Here is a 20,942-nt window from a genome sequence, read left to right as displayed (position 1 = left end):
TGTGTGCCTCTGTGTGTGTGTGTGTGTGTGTGTGTGTGTGTGTGTGTGTGTGTGTGTGTGAGAGAGAGAGAGAGAGAGAGAGAGAGAGAGAGAGAGATGTATACATGCTACAGTATATGTCTGGAGATCAGAGAATAACTTAACCCCCCAGCCCCACTATGGTGTCTGGGGATTGAACTCTTGGTTATCATGGCTGTGTGACAAATGCTTTTACACTATAAGCAATCTCACTGGCCCCTCCATCTTATTTTATTAAGACAGGATCTCTTATTGAACCTGAGTAGATTGGCTTGCTAATGGGCTCCAGGGTCCTGTTAACTCCATTCCTACCCCCTCAGTGCTGGGGTTATAGATACAAGCTACCATGCTGGCTTTTCCATGAGTCCTGGGGATCCAAACTCAAGCCCTCTTGTGAACACTGCATTGATGGACATCGGCTGAGCTTTGCAGCCGGCATCCTTATCTTCAGCGTCTGCATGTGGCCGAGGTGGAAAGCAGTCTCTGTGGTGCCTGGCCTTAAACTAAGTAAGCATTCTGGCACTCTGCTAGCCCCAGGCTCCATCACTTCTTGCCACAGCTGTGGCAGAAAAGACCTTTTTCCTGAGGTAGAAGTGTAGAGACCTTACCCAGGGAGACCTGGCCCGTTCCTGCTAATCCCCATGGCCAAGGCTGTACAAGATCTCCAGAAGGTGTAGACCGTCTCTGCACATGGACACTGCTTTGTTCATTAGGGAAATGTTTGGCTTTAGAGTTCTGTTGCAGTCTTCTGAAACTACTCATTAAATCCAACAATAAGCCTCTTTTAGAGAACAAAATATTAAACACTGTGGCAAAGTATAACTAATGCTGCCCCTTTACAAGGTTCTGAGGGCCGAGACGGGAGTGTCACATAAGTTTCAGGCCAGTCAGGGATGGGGAGTGAGACCCTGTCTTAGAACAAAAGGAAACACAAAAAAGGACAGAAAATATTGCCCAACTAGTAAAAGTGATTGTTGCCAAAGTCTGGTGGCCTAACTTGATCCCTGTTTGAACCAGCATGGTGGAAGGAGAGGACAGACTTCTTCAAGTTGTCCTCTGTCCTCCATACGAGCCCTGGCACATGCACGCACACATAACATGAGTGAATACACAATGAACTGGGGGCGGGGATCTTATGGATGGAAACAAAGATATCAAAAATTTTAATTGATAAGGTACAAATGATAGAGGTGGGATTCAAATAAATCTAAGCTGATTTAGTTACAATTTAGTGAAGGAATGTTGAAGATTTGTGTTCTGGGGACTCACGGGTACGTCGCCTGACTGTACTTAGCTATCCAACGTGGGTGAGTAGGAACTGGTGGAAGGCCAGACGCGAGCTCCGTGTCTGTAAGACCAGCTACTCTGGAAGCTGAGATGAGTGAGCTCAGGACCATCCTGGGCAAGTGAGCCTCTTCTCACAGTAAGACTGGAAAGAAGGCTATGGAGACAGGTTGTTGTACAGTACAGCCAGAATAGGAATGTGACATTATACAGTCTTTGATCTAGGGTGCATTGGTTTTTTTTTTTGTTTTTTTTTTGGGGGGGGGGTTCTTTTTTTTCGGAGCTGGGGACCGAACCCAGGGCCTTGCGCGTCCTAGGTAAGCGCTCTACCACTGAGCTAAATCCCCAGCCCCAATGTTTAATCCTGTTCTTTTCTTTATCCACTATGGGTAGTCATAACTTGCACATAGTCTGCGAATGCCTGAAGATGCAAACAAAGGGTTAAAAGGCTATGGCTCGGGTTTTGTTGTTTTGAGACAAAATCCCCATAATAAGGTCCAGGCTGGTCTTAAACTCTCTATGGATTCCAGAACTCAAAGACACAGCTAACGCCCTACTTCAGTATTTTAAGAGTTTGAATTATAGACATGTACCACCACCGCCATCTTTTAGTGTTTTCTTTTTATTTATATAAGTATTTATCTTGACAACCCTGTTTTTGCTTTAAAAAATACACCCACACCAATGTACGCACACATAAGTGTGTATATCATGCACAGATATGCATGCAGGCAAAATACTCATACAAATCAAGTAAAATAAAAGTAATAGAGAAAATAAAGTAGATGGCAACTGGGTAATGTCACCTAGGGCCTTCATGCACACACACAACAGCAAAATAAACCACCTTTAGGTATGTGAATAAAGAATTAATAAATTATCACAGGGCAGTTTAATGGCATAACTGGATGACAAATTAGTTTGTAAAAAGAATTTAATGTGAATATCACTTTATAATTTAGATCTTTTAAATTAAAAATCACATTTATTTGTTTGTTTATATGTATGTGTGCATGCATACACCACAGTGTGCATGTGGAAGTCAGAAGACAACAGGGGTCTGATTTGAGGGGTCCAGCTCAGGTTGTCAGACTTGTCAGCTAGTGCCTTTTCCAGCGAAGCCATCTTTTGGATGGCATTTGAGATTACCATGAGTTGTATGGGTTGTTGTGAGGACAAGAGTTCTATAATGTGCCATTTTTGTAAATTGCATTATTTTGTATTTATTGTTGCTGTTTAATTTTTGTTTTGTTTGAGATATGGTTTCATATACTACTCTAGATGGCCTTGAACTTTTGATATCATATTTGATATAGGTTGATTTGCCTCTCAAATGCTAAGATTGCAATGTATATTGCCCTGTCCATTATAACTTGTATGCTATAAGCCTTTGTTACTAAATGAATCCAGATGTAAGAAGTTGTGATTAACTTTTTTAATATAAAGAAATATAAGACTTATTATTATAAGATTTTAGATTAAAAATGAAAATAAAAAGTGTATTGGGAAGAGGAAGTGGAGGGGCTCTTGGAGGAATGGGGAGCAGGAAAACTGCAGTTGGGATATAATATGAGAGAATATAAAAGCAAAATAAAATAAATGCATGATAGAAAAGGGACTACAGACTTTGAAGTTAGATTTCAATTATGTCTACATTTTGTCACACATGACTTTTTTTCTAATTTATTTATTATTATATATATATGGATTTTTGCTTGCATATATATGTGTGTACCTTAAGTTGTCTGGTACTCAAAGAGACCAGGAGATGGTCTCAGGTCCCCTGGGACTAGCGATACAGTTGTGGGAGCCACCACGTGGGTGCTGGGAATCAAACCTGGGTCCTCTAGGACGGAGGCAAGTGCTCCTAACCTCTGCGCCATTCCTCCAGCCCTGTCCCGCAACTTTAAAGTTAAACAGAGCAAGGGTGTGGGTATAGCTCAGCGCTAAACCACTTGCCCAGCAAGCACAGGAACCTAGACTCAATCCAAACACCACAGAAGTAAGAACAGAGAACAGAGAAGGCCCTAGAACTGGAAAGCTGAGGCAAAAGCTTCAAGGCCAACCTCAGCGACAGAGATCCTGTCTCCAAAAGCCATTTAAATGAACAAACAAAACTGAAAATGTGGGCTGGAGAGATGGCTCAGAGGTTAAGAGCACTGACTGCTCTTCCAGAGGTCCTGAGTTCAAATTCCACAACCACATGGTGGCTCACAACCATCTGTAATGAGATCCGATGCCCTCTTCTGGCATGTCAGTGATAGTGTGTTCATATACATAAAATAAATAAATAAATCTTAAAAAAAAAGACTATTAAAAAAAACCTGAAAACATACAACTGAAATATCTTCAGAAATAAGGAAATAAAAAACCTCCTTGATGTCCATAGAATTGCAGAAATATAGGAAGTGTTCATAAATGACATAGAAAATACAGCAGTATTGCTCGTTCCTGCGGCTTACTGCTGCATGTATAGAGAAGTGCGGTATGTGACAGTAGCCCAGACGATTAGAGTCATAAGATTCCTTCATTGTTCAGGGAACAGTCAAGGTCCATAGATTAGTATCTTAGTTAGGGTTTTACTGCTGTGAGGAGACACCATGACCAAGGCAACTCTTGTAAAGGCAACATTTAATTGGTGCTGGCTTACAGGTTCAGAGGTTCAGTCCATTATCATCAGGTGGGAACATGGTGGTATCCAGGCAGGCATGGTGCAGGAGGAGCTGAGAGTTCTACATCTTCATCTGAAGGCTGCTAGCAGAATACAGGCTTCCAGGCAGCTAGGATGAGGGTCTTAAAGCCCACACTCACAGTGACACACCTACTTCAACAGGGCCACACCTTCTAATAGTGCCACTCCCACTCCCTGGGCAGAGCATATACAAACTATCATAATTAGTAAATCAAGGATATAGAAAACAAGACAAGTACAAGAGACAGAGCTAAAACCAACCTGGCAATGAAAATATTAAATGTAGATGAATCTAAGTATTCCAGTTAACGATGGCTGACTGGGTATGCTACTGTACAGTGTAACCTCAGGGCTTTAGAGGCTGAGAGAAGGAACTTGAGTTTGAAGCCAGAGCTGATCTTGTTTCAAGGGGGCAGAAGACAGTTGTCAAATGAAATAGGAAAATAAATAGAGGTAGAAGTGTTTCTGTGATAAAGGAAGTTTCATATTTATAAAAAGGGTCTATTTAAGAGGAAACCATCTGGGCTAGCGAGATAGCATTCACATTAGGTAGCTCACAACGTCCTGTTATTCCAACTCCAGTGTATTTGATAACTTCCTCTGAACTCGATAGTTATCTACAAGACCACATGTACACACATGCACGTGATTTTAAATTTTTATTAATGGGTTGGGGAGATGGCTCAGTGGTTAAGAACACTGGCTGCTCTTCCAGAGAACCCAGATTCAATTCCCAGGACCCCCTCAACTGTCTGCAAATTCAGTCCAAGGGGATCTGACTCATTTTTCTAGCCTCCTCAGGCACCAAGCACAACATGGTGCACAGACATACATGGAGGTAAAATACCCTTACATATTAATTTCTTTTTTTTTCTTTTTTTTCGGAGCTGGGGACCGAACCCAGGGCCTTGCATTTGCTAGGCAAGCGCTCTACCACTGAGCTAAATCCCCAATCCCTACATATTAATTTCTTAAATTTTTGTTTTTATTTTTTCAAAACAGGGTTTCTCTGTGTAGGCCTGGCTGTCTTGGAAATCACTGGTAGACCAGGCTGCCCTCGAACTCAGAGATAAGCCTGCCTCTGCCTCCCAAGTGCTGGGATTAAAGGAATACACCACCATACCTGGTTCTTACATTTTGTTTAAAGATTTATTATATATATATTGTAGCTGATTGCCCACCAGAAGAGGGCATCAGATCTCATTACAGATGGTAATCTCTCCAGCCCATTTTTTTTTTAAAAAGAAGGAAACATAGTTAAATTTACAATTATCCAACAGAGTAAGACCTTGTCACATAAAACAGGGACAAATGACAAACTAGAGCTGTACTGCCCTTCCCCCAGCACTTGAAAGAACAAGGAGACAGCACACCCAGCATGGTGTTAATAATTGTGCTGCACAGTGAGCTGACTTGGCCTGACTGGCACATTTGGACCAGCCATACACAGTATACCCCGCTGTAGGTTTGACTGTGTTTTGAGGCGAGGCTTGCTATATATATGCTCTGTGCTGCCTGCCCTCAAACTTGTAATCCTCTCCATGGTGATAGTGTTGTAATAATAAGTCTGAGCCGTTGGATCCTGCTCTTGATACATTTTGTTTGTTAATTTTAATTTTTAAAATGATATATTTTGTTTTGTTTGTATGTATATTTTCCTTGTATGTATGTATGTGCACTGTGTGCGTGCCTAATGCCTGTGAAGGTCAAAAGAGGGCATCTGATCCTCTGGAACTGTAGTTGTACACTATGTAGATGCTGGGACTTGAACTTGGGTCCTCTGCAAAAGCAATGAAAATTTTTTCATTAATTAATTTTTATATGTGTGAGTACCCTGTCATGATGGCTGCAGACATACCAGAAGAGGGCATCAGATCCCATTACAGATGGTTGTGAGCCACCATGTGGTTTCGGGGAATTGAACTCAGGACCTCTGGAAGAACAGTTAGTGCTCTTAACCTCTGAACCATCTCTCTAGCCCCTTATTATTTTATTTATTATCAGTGCGAGTGTATGATGTATTTGGGAGTCAGTTTTCTCCTTTCAGTTGAGTAAGAAACTTGGTGGACAGGAGACCCCTGGATATTTAGGGTTTTGCTTTGTTTTGTTTTGTGGCGCTTAGCTGCTTGCAAAACCTAGTGCTGGTACACACTCCCAGGAGAGCCTCAGCCCCGCCCTTGTGTTTTCAAGGCAGGGTCTCATTGTGTAGCCTATGCTGTCCTGGAACGTTTGATCCTCCTCCTTTTACCTCCTGGTGCTAAGATGACAGGCGTATGCCATCACAGCTGACTGAGAGTTTTTCAAAGGATTCATGGCCCCACTTCCTGCAGATCCTGTATGTTATAAAGGCAGTTGGGCTGATTCTAAATATTTGGACAGACATGTGAGTCAGTGGAATAATATGCAGCTTGTCACTGAGAGTAGGGAGGGGAGAGGAGGAAGAAACAGAGGCATGAGTGAAGCCGGATGTGGTTTCTCACACCTTTAATCTCAGCATTTGAGAGCAAGACCTTGGAGGATCTGGGGTTCAAGGTTATCTTCAGCCACAAATGGGTTCAAAGTCAGCCTGAGCTACTGAAGACCCAAGTTCGAAGTTTGCTTTAAACAAGCAAAAATGAAAATACAAAGATAGAAGAATAAGAATACGTAAATGTTAATATGCATGAGTGAATTGGAAAATGTCAGTGTTCTGTTCTTCTAAAACATTTGACAGAATTAAATATACATGAAGAGAGAAGCAAAGAAAACACTGTTTCTGCTAGGCACTGGGAAGGCAGAGGCAGGCAGATCCCTGAGTTCAAGGCCAGCCTGCTCTACAGAGTGAGTTTTAGGACAGCCTGGGCTACGCAGAGAAACCGATCTTGAAAAACTCAAAAAGAAAACACTTTGTTTTTCACTCTCTGTGTTTGCTGATATGTTCAGTGACCTGCTTTGTACAAAGCAAAATGTATATGTGCGTGCATGTGGATGTGCTTCAATTGGATTTAAACCCAGAGCCACATACAGACTTTGAAAGTCTGAGGTACATCCCTGCTCCTTGTCACTTTGAGTCCTTGAAAGATGGATGATACATAAATATATTGTTCAACATAATGAAGTTTTAAAAGCATCAAATCATGTTTTACTTTGAAAAGCAGTTAGTTAGTTGCCCAGGAATGGTGGCACACTTTAATCTCAGCACGCCAGAGGCAGAGGCAGAGGCAGAGGCAGGAGGATCTCTGTCAGTTTGAGGTGTAGGCCATCCTGGTCTACAGAGTGAGTGCCAGGACACCCAGAGCTTCACAGAGAAACCCTGTCTCACATAAAGGAGGAAAGAAAAGGAGGTGATGAAGTATGGATTTCAGCCGCAGAAGCAGGCTAAATGGTGAATGATACTTCAGGCAGGAGCTTCTCTGTGCTGCTAAAATGCTGGCTGCTTTTCTTTATGGTCTTTTCTTTAACATTTTCAGTCCTTTAAAACTGTAGATGTAATTTTCCTTTTTTCAGTTAAATAACATTTTCTGGTATGTCCTGGAATACTCATGGATGTGTTAACAGGAGATTTACAGGAGTCATGTGTGGAGGCACACGCCTGTAATTCCAGTGCCTAAGGCAGGAGGATCACATGGTCAAGACCAGACTGGACTACCTGGCAAGCCATGTCTCAAAAAGCCTAAACCAGCCCCGGGACGCCTCCTAGGTAGCGGTGCAGGAAGCCACTTGATGGTCTGAGTTCAGTCCCAGGGCCCTTACAGTGGAAGGCAGGAGAGCACTGGTCTGTCTTCTGTCCCCACCTCTGCTCTGGGCTCCAGGCAGCTCCCCTGACCCCACACCACACAGATGCACAGAAGCTAAGTTTTAAGAAAATAACGTAATTGAAAGAAAACGTGGGGGTTGGGGATTTAGCTCAGTGGTAGAGCGCTTGCCTAGGAAGCGCAAGGCCCTGGGTTCAGTCCCCAGCTCCAAAAAAAGAAAAAGGGAAAAAAAAGAAAAGAAAAGAAGATGTAACACAAAGCTGCGGTGTCATAAGGAGATCATTGTTTAGTACAAGTGTCAAACTCGTCCTGTCCCCAGCGTTGTTTGCTTCTAGAAGCTCGTGAAGTAGAAATCACCTTAATCCAGGAAGGAGGCCACGAGCCTTTCCTGTCCGCTGGCCGCTACTGCCTCTACCTTCAAAGTTCATTAAGCCCTTCACGCGTGTCATTATGAGGACCTCAGTCCTGAACTCGTAGCATGTCAACTGTGTTATGGGTCAAATGTTTATTATCAGGGTTTTCCCTAGTAATACTGTGATAGGCAGTTGACTCTCACCTCCACTTTCCCCAACTCCTTCCATGGCAGGGCAGAGTCTCTAACTCCCCGCCCAGCTCCTCTCCCAGTCTTCCACAGCCATGCAGAGCCCTTTTTGTATGAGGAGGAAAACGGGATAAGCAGACACAAGGTGTCAACACTTGATGAGTTGCCCTTCCCTGAATTCCTTGAGTCCTGGGAACTGCTGGGAGAGGGTAGTATGTGACAGTGACTCCATTAGGGCTGGGGTTCCGTGCTGCAGTGAGACAGAGCTCATGAGTGAAGAGAAGGCACCTGCATTGGGTGCTAAAGATGCTGGCCTGGTTCTCACCACCGCACTGAGTTTCCTCTTCAGTGACGTCAGGTTGGTCTGGCTCCTTTAGTCAGGTTTTGAGTTTAGGCCTTTGTCTGTGTAATGTCCGGACTGTGACTTGTCCGCCTGATTGTTTGTCATTGCTTTGATTCTTTCCTCCTGCCACAGGAAGGAAGAGAGGGGGCATTTTTGGAGGTTACTAAGAGATAATAAGTTTGCTGTCCCTTCCTGTTCCTCTCCATGAACAGAAGAAGCGGAGCGGCCCTCTGGAGACCCAGGCCTGGTGATGGACAGTGTGGAAGCAGGGGACACAACACCTCCCACCAAAAGGAAAAGCAAGTTCTCAGGTTTTGGCAAGATCTTCAAGCCGTGGAAATGGAGGAAAAAAAAAAGCAGTGATAAATTCAAAGAGACATCAGAAGGTAAGATACGAAGATTCAAATATGTGTTCTGAGGAGTGAGGGTGGACTGCCTGCCTAGTTTGAGCAAAGCCCGGGGCTCTTCCCTGACCACAGAGAACCTGGTGTGCTTGTGCTCTCCTCAGACCCCACAGAGGGGAGACTCAGAAGGTCAAGGTCATTCTTAGTTATACCTTGAGTTTCAGGCTAGCCTGGGTACCAGGAGACCTCCACTCTAAACAAACAAGCAAACAAGCCTTCTCCTCTTAAGAGTTCTCCGTTGGGCTGAGGCGGTGCCTGAGCAGGTAGTGTTTGATAGTGTTTGATGGGACCCCAGGACCCACCTACAGCCAGCCGCACACGTGCTGTTGTAATCTAGTGCTTCTGTGGGGAGAGGAAAGGATAAGAGAAAATCTCTAGAAACCTCAGGGCCAGCCGGCATCACAGTGGGGAAGGAAAGACAAACAACCACGAGAGCCTGTCTCAGCAAAGGGCTGAGCCGGCGCCTCACTGTACCGTCCTCGGTGCTGCTGTTCTGCTTCCCACCTGCCACAGCCTGGCTCGTACGTAACTCCTTACTGTTGAAGCCCTGGTCAAGATGCGGTCGTGTGAGTACGGCTTCCTTGGGAAAAATACTTTCCCAGCACCGGGAACTCGCTCTGTAGACTCACAGAGGCCCACCTGCCTCTGCCTCTCACGCGCTAAGATTAAAGCATGCGCCACCAGCGCCTGCCCGGCCTGGTTTGTTCTTATATCTAGTTCTCAGCGAGGAACCCAGGGCCTTGGACATGCGAGGCAGTCGCTACTGTTAATCTCACCCCGAGATCCAGCAATTTGTTTTGTTTTGTTTTGTTTTGTTTTGCTCAGAGCCTTGCTATGTATGCCCTGGCTGGCCTAATACTGTACAGCACGTGCTGGCTTGAATGTGGCAGCATTTCTCAGCATCTTATTCACAAGTGGTCATTTTTGGGGTTGGGGATTTAGCTCAGTGGTAGAGCGCTTGCCTAGCAAGCGCAAGGCCCTGGGTTTGGTCCCCAGCTCCGAAAAAAAAAAAAAGTGGTAGTTTTTGTTTTGTTTGAGGCAGTCTTGTGTAGCCCTTGCTAATCTAGAACTTGCTGTGTAGCTAAGGCTGGGCTGGAGCCGGTTTCCTTGCTTCCACCTCCCAAGTGCTAGTACTATAGGCTTGTGGCATCACTCCCAGCTAAGTTTTTAGATGTACCGTTAGTTCCCCTGTTCTCTTTTCCTTTAGAGTACAAATAATGTGACCCACTTTATTCTTTTATACTTAGAATGCTAAGAGATCTGTTGACCATCTGACTGCCGCATTTCTGAGTTGTGTTTTCCAATTTAATGTTAGTTTTAGAGCGAAAAATATCTATGCGAAAACCAAGAGAAGAGCTGGTTAAAAGAGGGGTTCTATTGGAAGACCCCGAGCAGGGTGAGTTCCAACATCAGCATATGCTGTCTGCACATGTGCTCTCTCGCTGGCTCTCAGGCCTTACATGTCCTTTGCTTTACCCTCACTGGGTTATGGTGGAGGAGCACTTTAAAAATGCTTCCCTGTTTCTTCCCAAGTGCCTGGCTTTGCTCTTAAGCAGAAGTAGGAGGATTGGTGAAGGGTCCTGGGAGCAAACCTCTGTGTCTCTGTCCTCCTCAGGTGCATCTCACCTGTAGTGTGACAGTCATTTCAAGTTGTTGATTGGTAGTTTTGACCAAATTGCCTCCGTCCTCATCCTCCTGTCCCACCAACACCACACTGATGTCCCAGCACTTGTTGCTGGGTAGTCCTGTGAGACGTCAGTGGGCTATGAATGCAAATCAGCAGTGTGCCTTGATGTTTTCAGTGTCTCACTCCCACATATGAGCAGTTCACTACCTTTGCAGAGTTGCCATCCTGCTCCCTTCTCCTAAGAGTAAGAAGTAGGCACTGGGACTGGAGCAGGGCTCACTGGTTAAGCTCTTCCAGAGGTCCTGAGTTCAATTCCCAGCAACCACATGGTGGCTCACAACCATCTGTAATGGGATCTGGTCCCCTCTTCCGATGTGTCTGAAGACAGTTATAGTGTACTTAATTTTTTTTAAGGTTTATTTATTTATTATATATAAGTACACTGCAGCTGTCTTCAGACACACCAGAAGAGGGCATCAGATCTCATTTACAGATGTCGTGAACCACCATGTGGTTGCTGGGAATTGAACTCAGGACCTCTGGAAAAGCAGTCGGAGCTCTTAACCACTGAGCCATCTCTTCAGCCCTATAGTGTACTTATATAGAATAAATAAATAAATCTTTTAAAAAAAATCTACAACTGGGCCTAGTGGCACATATTTGTAATCCTAGGAGGCAATCAAGAGGATTACTCTTAAGTTAAAAATCAGTCTGATATAGAGCGAAAGCTCTAGACCAGCCAGAGATGTATGCTAGCACTCTGTCTGAAAAGCTAGCTTAATCATTAACCAATTAATTTAATAAAAATACAGCCATGTTTAGTATCTCACACCTAATATCCCAACAACACTAGGAGATGGCCAGGTTGATCCAATTCAAGGCTAGTCTAGGTGTGTATGAGAACCTGCCTCTGAGCAAATAAGGAAAAATGCTCTTCCGTTTCTTCAGAGCACGTTTATTACCTAACCCCACTGCGTACTGGGCATGCCTGAGGGCACTGTCTGACCTTAGTGGAAGGCGGTGTGTCAGGTGAGGGGGGCTGGTTTGTGAGAACTCATCTAGAACTATCTAGAGATAAGCATACATATGTGTGCACACAAATAAAAAGAAAAATAAATCTTTCCCTGATGTTACTCAAAGCAACAAGGACAGTCCACCGCCCTGTGACAGGAAGTGAGATGTAGTCTCTGGCCTCTTTCTTCATCATCTTCTTTTTTTTTTTTTTAATGTAGTTACGTTTCTTATTTTGCGTATTGGTGTTTTGCTTGAATGTATGTCTATGCACAGAGCTGCCATGTAGGTGCTAAGAATTGAGCTCAGGTCCTCTGGAAGAGCAGCCAGTGTTCTTAACCACTGGGCCATCTCTATACCCCACGACCCTACTATTTTCAACTCTTGTCTTCTAAAAACGTCTAAGAACCTGGGGACGGTTGTCTCACTGTTCCATTCCCTCTCGTAGCAGTGTGTGCTTCTCACAGCCCCCAGGCCAGGGGCCATCCCTGTAATGTGTGGGAATTGCTGTGTGTGTTGTGTTGACATCGATGTGTCCTTCAAGGCCCTGGGCTCTCTAGTCCTACTACCCTCAGTCCCCGGCTGTTTGTTCCATGAGCATTAAAACAGTTTCTGCTGCTTTTCCTGGTCAGTCACGTCCTGTCTAGAACCCTACTTCCTAACAGCCTTTAGAGCCCACCTTCTGCATGTAAGTAAAATTATGTCTACCTCTTACTCCTACTTCCCAGGCTTTTGGTTTCCTCCAGGAGTCCTGTCTAGCTCCTGTCCCTGTGCTGTATGGTCTTCATAGCCCGGACCCGCTTGCCTACAGTCCTGCCCATAGCTGTGTCTTCCTAGTCTACCTGGTGTGCTCTACGGTCCCTGACCATAGTCATGTGCCTTTATATAGACTAAATAAGACTTTATTTTTAAAGTATGTATGTGTGCCTGGAGTGCCTGTCTGGAGTGTGTGCCCGAGCGCAGATGCCTGCACAGCTCAGAGGCATAAGATTCCCTGGAGCTGTAGTTACTGGGGATTGTGAGCTGCCTGGCACGGCTGCTGGGAGCTGAACTCAAGTCCACTGCAGCAATGCGTGTGTGTGTGTGTGTGTGTGTGTGTGTGTGTGTGTGTGTGTGTGTGTGTGTGCGCGCACGCGCGTGTGTGTGCGTGTGGGGGGCTTGGGGGTGTGTATGTGGGGAGTGTGTGTGCGCGCATGCTCAACCACTGAGTCTTCTTTCCCGCCCCTCCAGTTGTCTTAGTTTAAATGGACTATTGTTCATCCATGTGGTAGGCTTCTGTTCCTCTCTCAAAACCTACTGCTTTCTGTGGTACAACCTCAAAGCCTTTCCTGCCCAGAATGGATTTTTCTCTATCTTTACTGTAGCCTTTCTATCAGACTCGTATCCTTTTCTCCTCCTCGGGGCTGTTTGTCACATGGCCTTACGTGTGCTAGGCAGGTATTCTACCTCCGGAGCTGTGCCTTATATTGCGTTCTGTATGTGTTTAATAGATTATCTGTGAAGCCAGTTGCTTGATACAGTTGGTGATAATCCGTGTGTGGAAGAGCTGCTACTTCTGTTAAATCTGCTGGATCCAGGTAGCGTAGGTGTCAGTGAGGAAGGAGCCTCCTTACCAGAGAGAGGAGCTAGGAGAGTTGGGGCGAACGGGCTCTTCCCATGTGGTAGTGTCAGTCCTCTCACTTAAGCTTTTCTTTTTTCTTTTTTAATTTTCTTTTAAAATTTATTTTCTAACTCACTTTTCATCCCAATCACCACCTGCTCCTGGTGACCCCTACCCCTTTCCCTTCTCTGAGAGGGTGGAGACACACCCCCTGGTCTCCCCCCACCCTGGCACATGAAGGCTAAGTGCATCTTCTTCCACTGAAGCCAGACAAGGCAGCCCAGCCAAAAGAACAAATCTTACAGATAGGACACAGCTTTTGGGATGGCCCCCGCTCCAGTTGTTCAGGGCCCATGAGAAATCCAAACTGCACATCTGCTGTACATGTGTGTGGGGCCTCACCTAAGCGGGGGTGGGGGATGGGGGGCGCTCACTTAAGCTTTTCTTCTTCTCTCAGGTGGTGAAGATTCAGGAAAGCTGAGCCATGCTGCATTAAAGAATGGACACACCACCCCCATAGGGAGTGTCAGGTCTTCTAGTCCAATCCTTTCGGAAGAAGAGGCAGAGGGAAGTCTCAGGAATCTTACTCCAGAAGAGGATCCAAAGAAGAGACTTGGTAAAAGCGGGATTCTGAGTTTGAAAGCCACAGACTGTCCTTAATTACCTCAGAGGGCTGCAGTGGGTTTGCTTCAGGTGCGAGCCACCTTACCTAGCTCTTCTGTGGGATCTTGTCAACCTCCACCTTCCTTGTGTTCTACCCCAAGGACTTCTCTGTGTGCTTTTATGGGTGGGTGTCCATATACATGTGGGTGCCACAGGTTGGCACTGGGTGTCTCGTTGCTCTCACCGTTTTTCGAGGATGGGGCTTAAATTTATCAGTTTACTTTAATTTACTTTGTTATTTTACTTTGGGTTAGGTGCCACCACTGCCAGCTTTAGTTTGGCTTTTTCAGATAGGGTTTCTCTCTGTAGGTCACGGTGGCCTCAAGCTCAGCCTGTCTCTGCCTCCCGAGTGTGGGATTAAAGTCTCACACCACCTCGAGGCTTACTCATTTACTTTGCGATAGCATCTCTTACTGAACCCAGAGCTCACTGATCAGCTGGACTGGCTGGCCAGTGAGCTTCAGTGATCTTGTCTCTACTCCACTCCCAAGCACAGCATTATCGTTAGATCCTAGCTTTTATGTAGATGTGGGGATCTGAGCTCAGTCCTCCTGCTTGTGTGGCAGGCATTTCTCTCCTGTGCCCTTGGTAGTATGGCTCTTGTATGAAGTGTCACTACCCTTACTGAGCCTCTCTTACTGACACTCCCTAAGCATGTTAAAAGTGGCTGAAATGATGTATGAACTGTAAGTTCATCGGTGAAGTTGGTTGTGTGTTCCATTATCTCTTATTTCGTAGGCTCAACTGGAAGCCAGCCCAGCTCTGAAGCAGAGCCTGGGCCTGAGCAAGCATCTAAGCAGCCCCTGCTGCCCCCCAAGAGACCCCTGTCCTCTTCTGATGAAGGAAACGAGGGGCAGGCAAAGGAGGTCCCAGCCGGCAGTGCAGCAAGACCGGTCTCCTCCACTTCTGGCTCTGGCATTGAGACACCTGCTGCCACCACTGCTGCCACAGACATGACAAAGACCTTAACAAAGTCCTTTGTGGCCTCGACCCCCGCCCCCACCCCCGCCCCCAGGACTCTGCCTGCTGCTCCTGCCAGCACTAACACTACTGCCACCCATCCAGCCCCGGCCAAGCAACCGCCCATCCCACCCCCTAAACCAGCTCAGAGAAACAGCAACCCCATCATCGGTGAGTCTGCAGAGTTTGGGTTTAGTCTGGTTTTGGATAGTAATTTTACTGAGTGATTTGTTCTGTAAAAGAGTTTTCTAACTCATCTCTTGGAATATTCTCAATATAGAAAAAAGTTTTAGAGCCAGGTGTGGTGGTGCATGCCTTTAATCCCAGTACTCAGAAGGCAGAGGTATGGATCTCTGAGATTGAGTCCAGCCTGGTCTACAAAAGGAGTCCAGGATAGACAGAGCTGTTACACAGAGAAACTCTTTCTCTGAAAGGAGGAAGGAAGGAAGGAAGGAAGGAGGGAGGGAAGGAGGGAGGGAGGGAGGGAGAGACGGAGGGAGGGAGGGAAAAAGTTTTAAGAAAAGATAAAAATGGCCATGGATTGGAAATATCAGTAAAATTACCTTGAAATCTGGAGAGATTAATATGTTTTTACTCTACAAGTATTACAGAACTAACTTTAGCATTGTTTATTTATTTGATAATTACAATTTTGAAGATTTAAAAAGAATATCCCCTAGAACTAGGTGTTGGTGACACTTGGGAAACACTCAGGTGGCACAGGCAGGAGAATCAGGATTCAAGGTCATTTTGGGGATTTCTGAGTTTGAAGCTAGCCTGGACTACATGACTCCCTCTTTCTGAAACATACAAACAACCCCCTCCCCCAAAACCAAAAACAACAATAACAAACATTTATCACAGTAACTGATGGTCTAGATATGGGAAGACCACAACAGGCTTGACCACCCCAGTGAGAAAATTAGAATAATGACACAGGCTACAGGGACGAGGTGAATGTCTCATCTAATGTAAACTACCAGTTCCTTCTTTGAACCTCAGTTTGGTAGCTGAAGTGATGGTTTTGTCAATGTGTGTTTAACTTGTGATTCAGTGCCTAGTATAGTCTCTTTTTTTTTTTTTTTTTCCGGAGCTGGGGACCGAACCCAGGGCCTTGCACTTCCTAGGTAAGCGCTCTACCACTGAGCTAAATCCCCAGCCCCTAGTATAGTCTCTTCATGGGAGCTACAGAGGTTGTGAAACATGAAACACCACATTTACCTTGGGGAGAGTTAAGGATGCTCCTCATGCGGGCGTGGAAGCTGTCAACTGAGCACTCGAGGAGTAGAGATAGGAGGGATGGCCAAAGCTGAGAGCAGGTTCAGCTCGGAGTCTGCAGACCCCGTGTCAAAATAGGTAGGTAGGTCAGTAGGTGGATGGATGGGTGGATGGATGGAAGGAAGGAAGGAAGGAAGGAAGGAAGGAAGGAAGGAAGGAAGGAAGGAAATGATGGTAATGGAAACCAGGCCTGCAAGAACCGGTCTAAGATCTCAGCTATTCAGGATTGCACATTTAAGGCCTTCATGGCCAGTCTTGAACTTAGTGAGATCCTGTCTCAGATGCTGAAGAACAATGAGGACCAGGATATGAAGCTCTGCCCTAGCATGTGATAGCTCTGGCCTAGCATGTGATAGCTCTGGCCTAGCATGTGATAACCCTGCCCTAGCATGTGATAGCCCCTGGGTTCAGTCCTCAGAACCACTGTGAACTGAAAGCAGGATAGTGCATGAGTATACGTTTATAGGCTTCATAAACTACTTTGCATTTTCTGAAGTCTTGCTTAGGTCTGTTTTCCTATTGTAATTGCATTTTCCACAGAGATTTTCCAGAAAGGGAGCAAAGAAAAAAACTGATAAGTGTTTCAGAGCTAATACAAGTGTGTTTTTTTTTTCAGGAATAATATTAGGCTTATCCCAGCATATAGTTCTTGTTAGTAATTGCACAGATAATGAATAGAAAGTATAATATTAAGAATCTAATGTCACTAGCTGGGTGGAGTGAGTAGAACCTTATCAGATTTCAGAGTGATGTCAGACAGACAGGTTGGAGGAGGAACAGGATGAAGACCATTGTGTTATCATTGCTCAATGGATGATGTCTTCCTGACTTATCTCTGAGGAACCCAAAGCTTTCACATGCACTTTCAGAACCACCCAGGGCTGTGGTAAATGACTGCCTGTTGTATGCAGAGACAATTAGAAATGTAGATCATAGCTAATGTGGGACAGAAACTTGCCTCTGATCTCTACAGTGTGGTTCTCAAACTGTCATCCAGGCTGCTGTTAACTGGCTTCACCTAGAAGGTTTGCTCGCTACCCAGCAGACCCTGATCCCAAAGTTCTGATGTCAGTGTCTCAGCTGAGGCCGCAGTCTGTATTTCCATTAGGTATGCAGAAGGTGCCCATGCTGCTGGTCAGCGACTGCTCCGTGCTCCTGCTCAGGCGGGCGCTGTCTCTTTCTGTCTAGTCACGGCAGCGCATACAATAACTGGCTGGCTGTGGTAATGCACCGGCCATCTCTGTCATCTCAGTACTTGGGAGGCAGGTGCTGGGGAGCAGGAGTTTAAGGGCCATCTCTGCTACACAAGGCGGAGAATCTGCCTGGGCTAGCTGAGAACTTTTCTTGAAACAAACAAACTAAAAGTGTCTAAAGTAGCTTTAACTGATAGCCCAGAGCAGTGGGCCTTGTGATTGAAGAATCAACATTAATCCTTTATAGGCCCTCACAGAAGGAAAATGGCTAGTTCAGTTTTTACTAAGATTAAATAGATTTGATTTAAAGGTTACACCTTGTTCGAAAATTAACAACCTCATCCATTGCTTTGATTCTAAAATACCATTTCTTTCACAAAAAGATTATGATCCCACTTGGTCTACTTCGTATGAGCTGTTATTTAGAACCCTCAGAACTGACAGGTTGGGTCGGAGGGGGTGGCCTTGGAGAAATGATTCTGCAATTAAGCACGCTTCCTGTTCTGCCTCATGTCCTGTAGTTTTAGCTCAGGGGAGCCAGTACCTTTTTCTGGCTTTTGTGGACACCAACATACATAAAAATACAAATAAAAATTTAAAAATATAAAAAGAAAGCTCTATTAGGGCCCAGGAGAGAGCCGTAAAGTGCATGCCTTGCAAATATAAGGACCCGTTTGACCCCTAGAACTCACCTGAAAAGTGCGTGCTAGGGTGCACTGAGTGCTAGGGAGGCCGAGACAGGTAGGTTCCTGGGATCACTGGCCTGCCAGCCTCAACTAATTGGCAAACCTCGGGCCTTAGGGAAAGCATGTCTTTATAAACAAGGTAGGGGCCAGGCATGATGAATTCCAGGCCAACATATAGGCTACATATCGTGATCAGGCCAACCTATAGGCTCATACATAATGAGAGCCTGTCTCAAAAAACCAAGCAACTCACTTGATCAATTCAAAAAGAAAATGTTTACGTATGGTCTTGTTGGACCAGTTTCATTATGGATGGGGAGCTAACTGCTCTCTTTATCTTCGTGTATTCTGTACAGTATTTTCTAGATTGTTCTTTTTATTCATTTGTTTGGTTTTATTTACTTATTTTTGTTTGCTTTTGTTTATTGGACAAGGTTTCATCTGTAGCCTAGTCCTTGGATTCACTCTGTGGCCTGGGATGGTGTTCAGCTCCTCGTCCTCCCTGCAGTGCTGAGATTATGAGCACACACTGCTGTGTTAGCCGAAATAGCGTTTACGCAGCTTACTTATGATAAGTGATATTACCTTCCAAGGCTAGCTCACTGTCTACTCAGAGTGGATACGTGGAATGAGATTAAGGGCAAATGAAATTTTATTTGAGGAAATTTATAGATTCTTTGAGAACATTGGGTAGACGGAAGTAAAAGATTCAGATAGATCAGAGGGCTGGAGAGATGGCTCAGTGGTTAAGAGCACCGACTGCTCTTCCAGAGGTCCTGAGTTCAATTCCCAGCAACCACATGGTGGCTCACAACCATCTGTAATGGGATCTGATGCCCTCCTCTGGTGTGTCTGAAGACAGCAACAGTGTACTCACATATATTAAATAAATAAATTAAAAAAAAAAAAAGAAAAGTATTCAGATAGATCAGAAGAGTTGTTCATCAAAAGCTCTCCTCTCTAATTGGTTCACAAGGTTAGCTTCTATATGACGTCATGGCCTGCTTCTTACATGGATGAAAGCCTGAGTCATTGGGGCTCTGGGAAGATGAGTGGAGTATTTGCTGTCATCCATTTACTCTGTACAGAGGAAGAGTGTCTCATGTTATAAACGTGTTGAGGGCACACTGTATGTATCCTTGTGAGTATGCAGCTAGTGGAGGCAAGAGTTGTCCCGCCATAAACCCCAAAGTGACATGGGTGTACAAAGGTCATCAGAGCTGTACACACTGATAAGGGGGAGGGGAGCAGAGGATAGAGTAATAGTCTGATAACAGGCTGCATGCTAGCTAAAGGCCTTGGCTATCTGTAATATGAGCTTGGACAAATTACATAGTGTCTGGCTTCTAGTTTTCCTTCTGAAAGAAGCAAAAAGATGACATCTTGCTTTCCCTTATCACTTCAGGGGTGCTGGGGAGTAAGGCAAAGATAGGCTGGCAAGGTGGCTGAGTGACTGGGGAGTAAGACACAAAGATTGAGCTGGTGAGGTGGCTCAGGGATAAAGGAAGGCACTTGCCACCAAGCTTGACATCTTCAGTTTGATCGTCATGACTTACAAGATGCACAAAAAGAACCAATTATCCCAAGTTACTCTCTGACAGCCACACACATACACATACTAATAATTTTAAAGCTTTTTAAAAGACATAAAAGAAGAGACCGACCAACATGGGCCACATTTACACCAAGACTATGACAAAGGCGATGTGGGTCATCGTCAAGAAGTACTGTACACCCCTGAGTAATAACCTCTACACCAAGTGTGTGGGAGGAGATCGCCATGATGCCCAACAAGAAACTCCCCAACAAGATGTCCATCTATGTCACACATCTGATGATTCCGATTCACAGAGGTCCTGTGAGAGGCATCTTTCTCAGGTTGGAAGAGGAGCAGAGAGAGGCCAGATTATGGTCCTGGGGCTTCGGCCTGGATCAGGAGGTCACTGAGGTTGATCCTGAAACCAAGGAAATCTAATGCTTCTGGTTTCCGGTACCTTCTCTGACATACAGGTCACTCAGCCTACAGTTGGGATGAATTTCAAAATACCACGTGGAGCATTTGAATCTGTTCTGTCGTATTTTCAACAAACCTCAAAACAAAACAAAACCCAAAAACAAGAGACAGAAAGTACTTTAATTTATTCCAAGGGCTTCATATTTGTCATAATAATTCAAGGTTTATTAAATGGCTTTATGAATTTTATTGAGTAATACATAGTTCAAAGCAGGATGCTTAGGCGTAATCATTCATCAGGGTGTGTAAGCACAGATTTGGGGTATATCTATTTTAATTCATTTATTATCATTGTGTGTGCAATGTGTGAGAGTGCTAATGAACACACTGCAGTGCACTGTAGTGGTCAGAAGACAGCTCTCAGGAACTGGTTTTCAGTGCCACCGTGTGAGTCAATGGTCAAACTGAGGTCATCGAACTTGGAGGCATGTGCCCTTACCCACTAGACTATCCTACCATCCTGGGTGGTTGGATTTTTAAGACCACATTTTGTTGTGTGTTCTTCTCCTCCTACATCCTACAGATGAGACAGGATCTCACTGTATTGTTCTGGCTGGCCTAGAATGAGGTACGGGGGAGGGGGGGGTAGCTGGTCTTGAGCTGCTCTTCTCAATGCTGGGAATATTGGGCTGAAGAGATGTCACAGTGGTTAAGAGCTCTTCTGGAGAAACTAGATTTGGTTCCCCGCACCCACACGGCAGCTCTCACTCATCTGTACCTCCAGTCCCAGGGGACCCAGTGCCTGTCCGGCCTCCTCAGGCACTAGTCCAGCACACACACGGTGCATACCTGTAGGCAAACACTCTCGCACATAAATAAAAATTAAAACAAACAAACAATCCTTTTTGCTTGTTTTTCAAGGCAGGGTTTCTCTGTGTAACAGTTCTGGTTGTC

General features: G+C 45.0%; 1 protein-coding gene across 11 annotated transcripts in view; it reads left to right on the top strand.

The window, feature by feature from the left end:
* The window catches only part of Phactr4 (phosphatase and actin regulator 4), a 76,240-nt gene that overhangs the window by 28,940 nt on the left and 26,358 nt on the right, over window positions 1–20,942 (top strand). For 6 of the 11 annotated variants that reach the window (XM_063288413.1, XM_039111275.2, XM_063288411.1 and 3 more), the window contains 4 exons: window positions 8,825–8,998; window positions 10,332–10,412; window positions 13,712–13,870; window positions 14,656–15,048. In XM_063288413.1, coding sequence (XP_063144483.1) covers window positions 8,825–8,998; window positions 10,332–10,412; window positions 13,712–13,870; window positions 14,656–15,048 — 807 coding nt within the window. The remainder of the gene's footprint in view (window positions 1–8,824; window positions 8,999–10,331; window positions 10,413–13,711; window positions 13,871–14,655; window positions 15,049–20,942) is intronic. The other 5 variants (XM_063288416.1, XM_063288414.1, XM_039111271.2 and 2 more) reach the window with 1 other exon arrangement.

Source organism: Rattus norvegicus, chromosome 5, assembly GCF_036323735.1.
Source record: "Rattus norvegicus strain BN/NHsdMcwi chromosome 5, GRCr8, whole genome shotgun sequence".
NCBI lineage: Eukaryota > Metazoa > Chordata > Mammalia > Rodentia > Muridae > Rattus > Rattus norvegicus.
The sequence above is the reverse complement of the archived record's forward strand: the minus strand, read 5'-3'. Positions and strand labels throughout refer to the sequence as shown.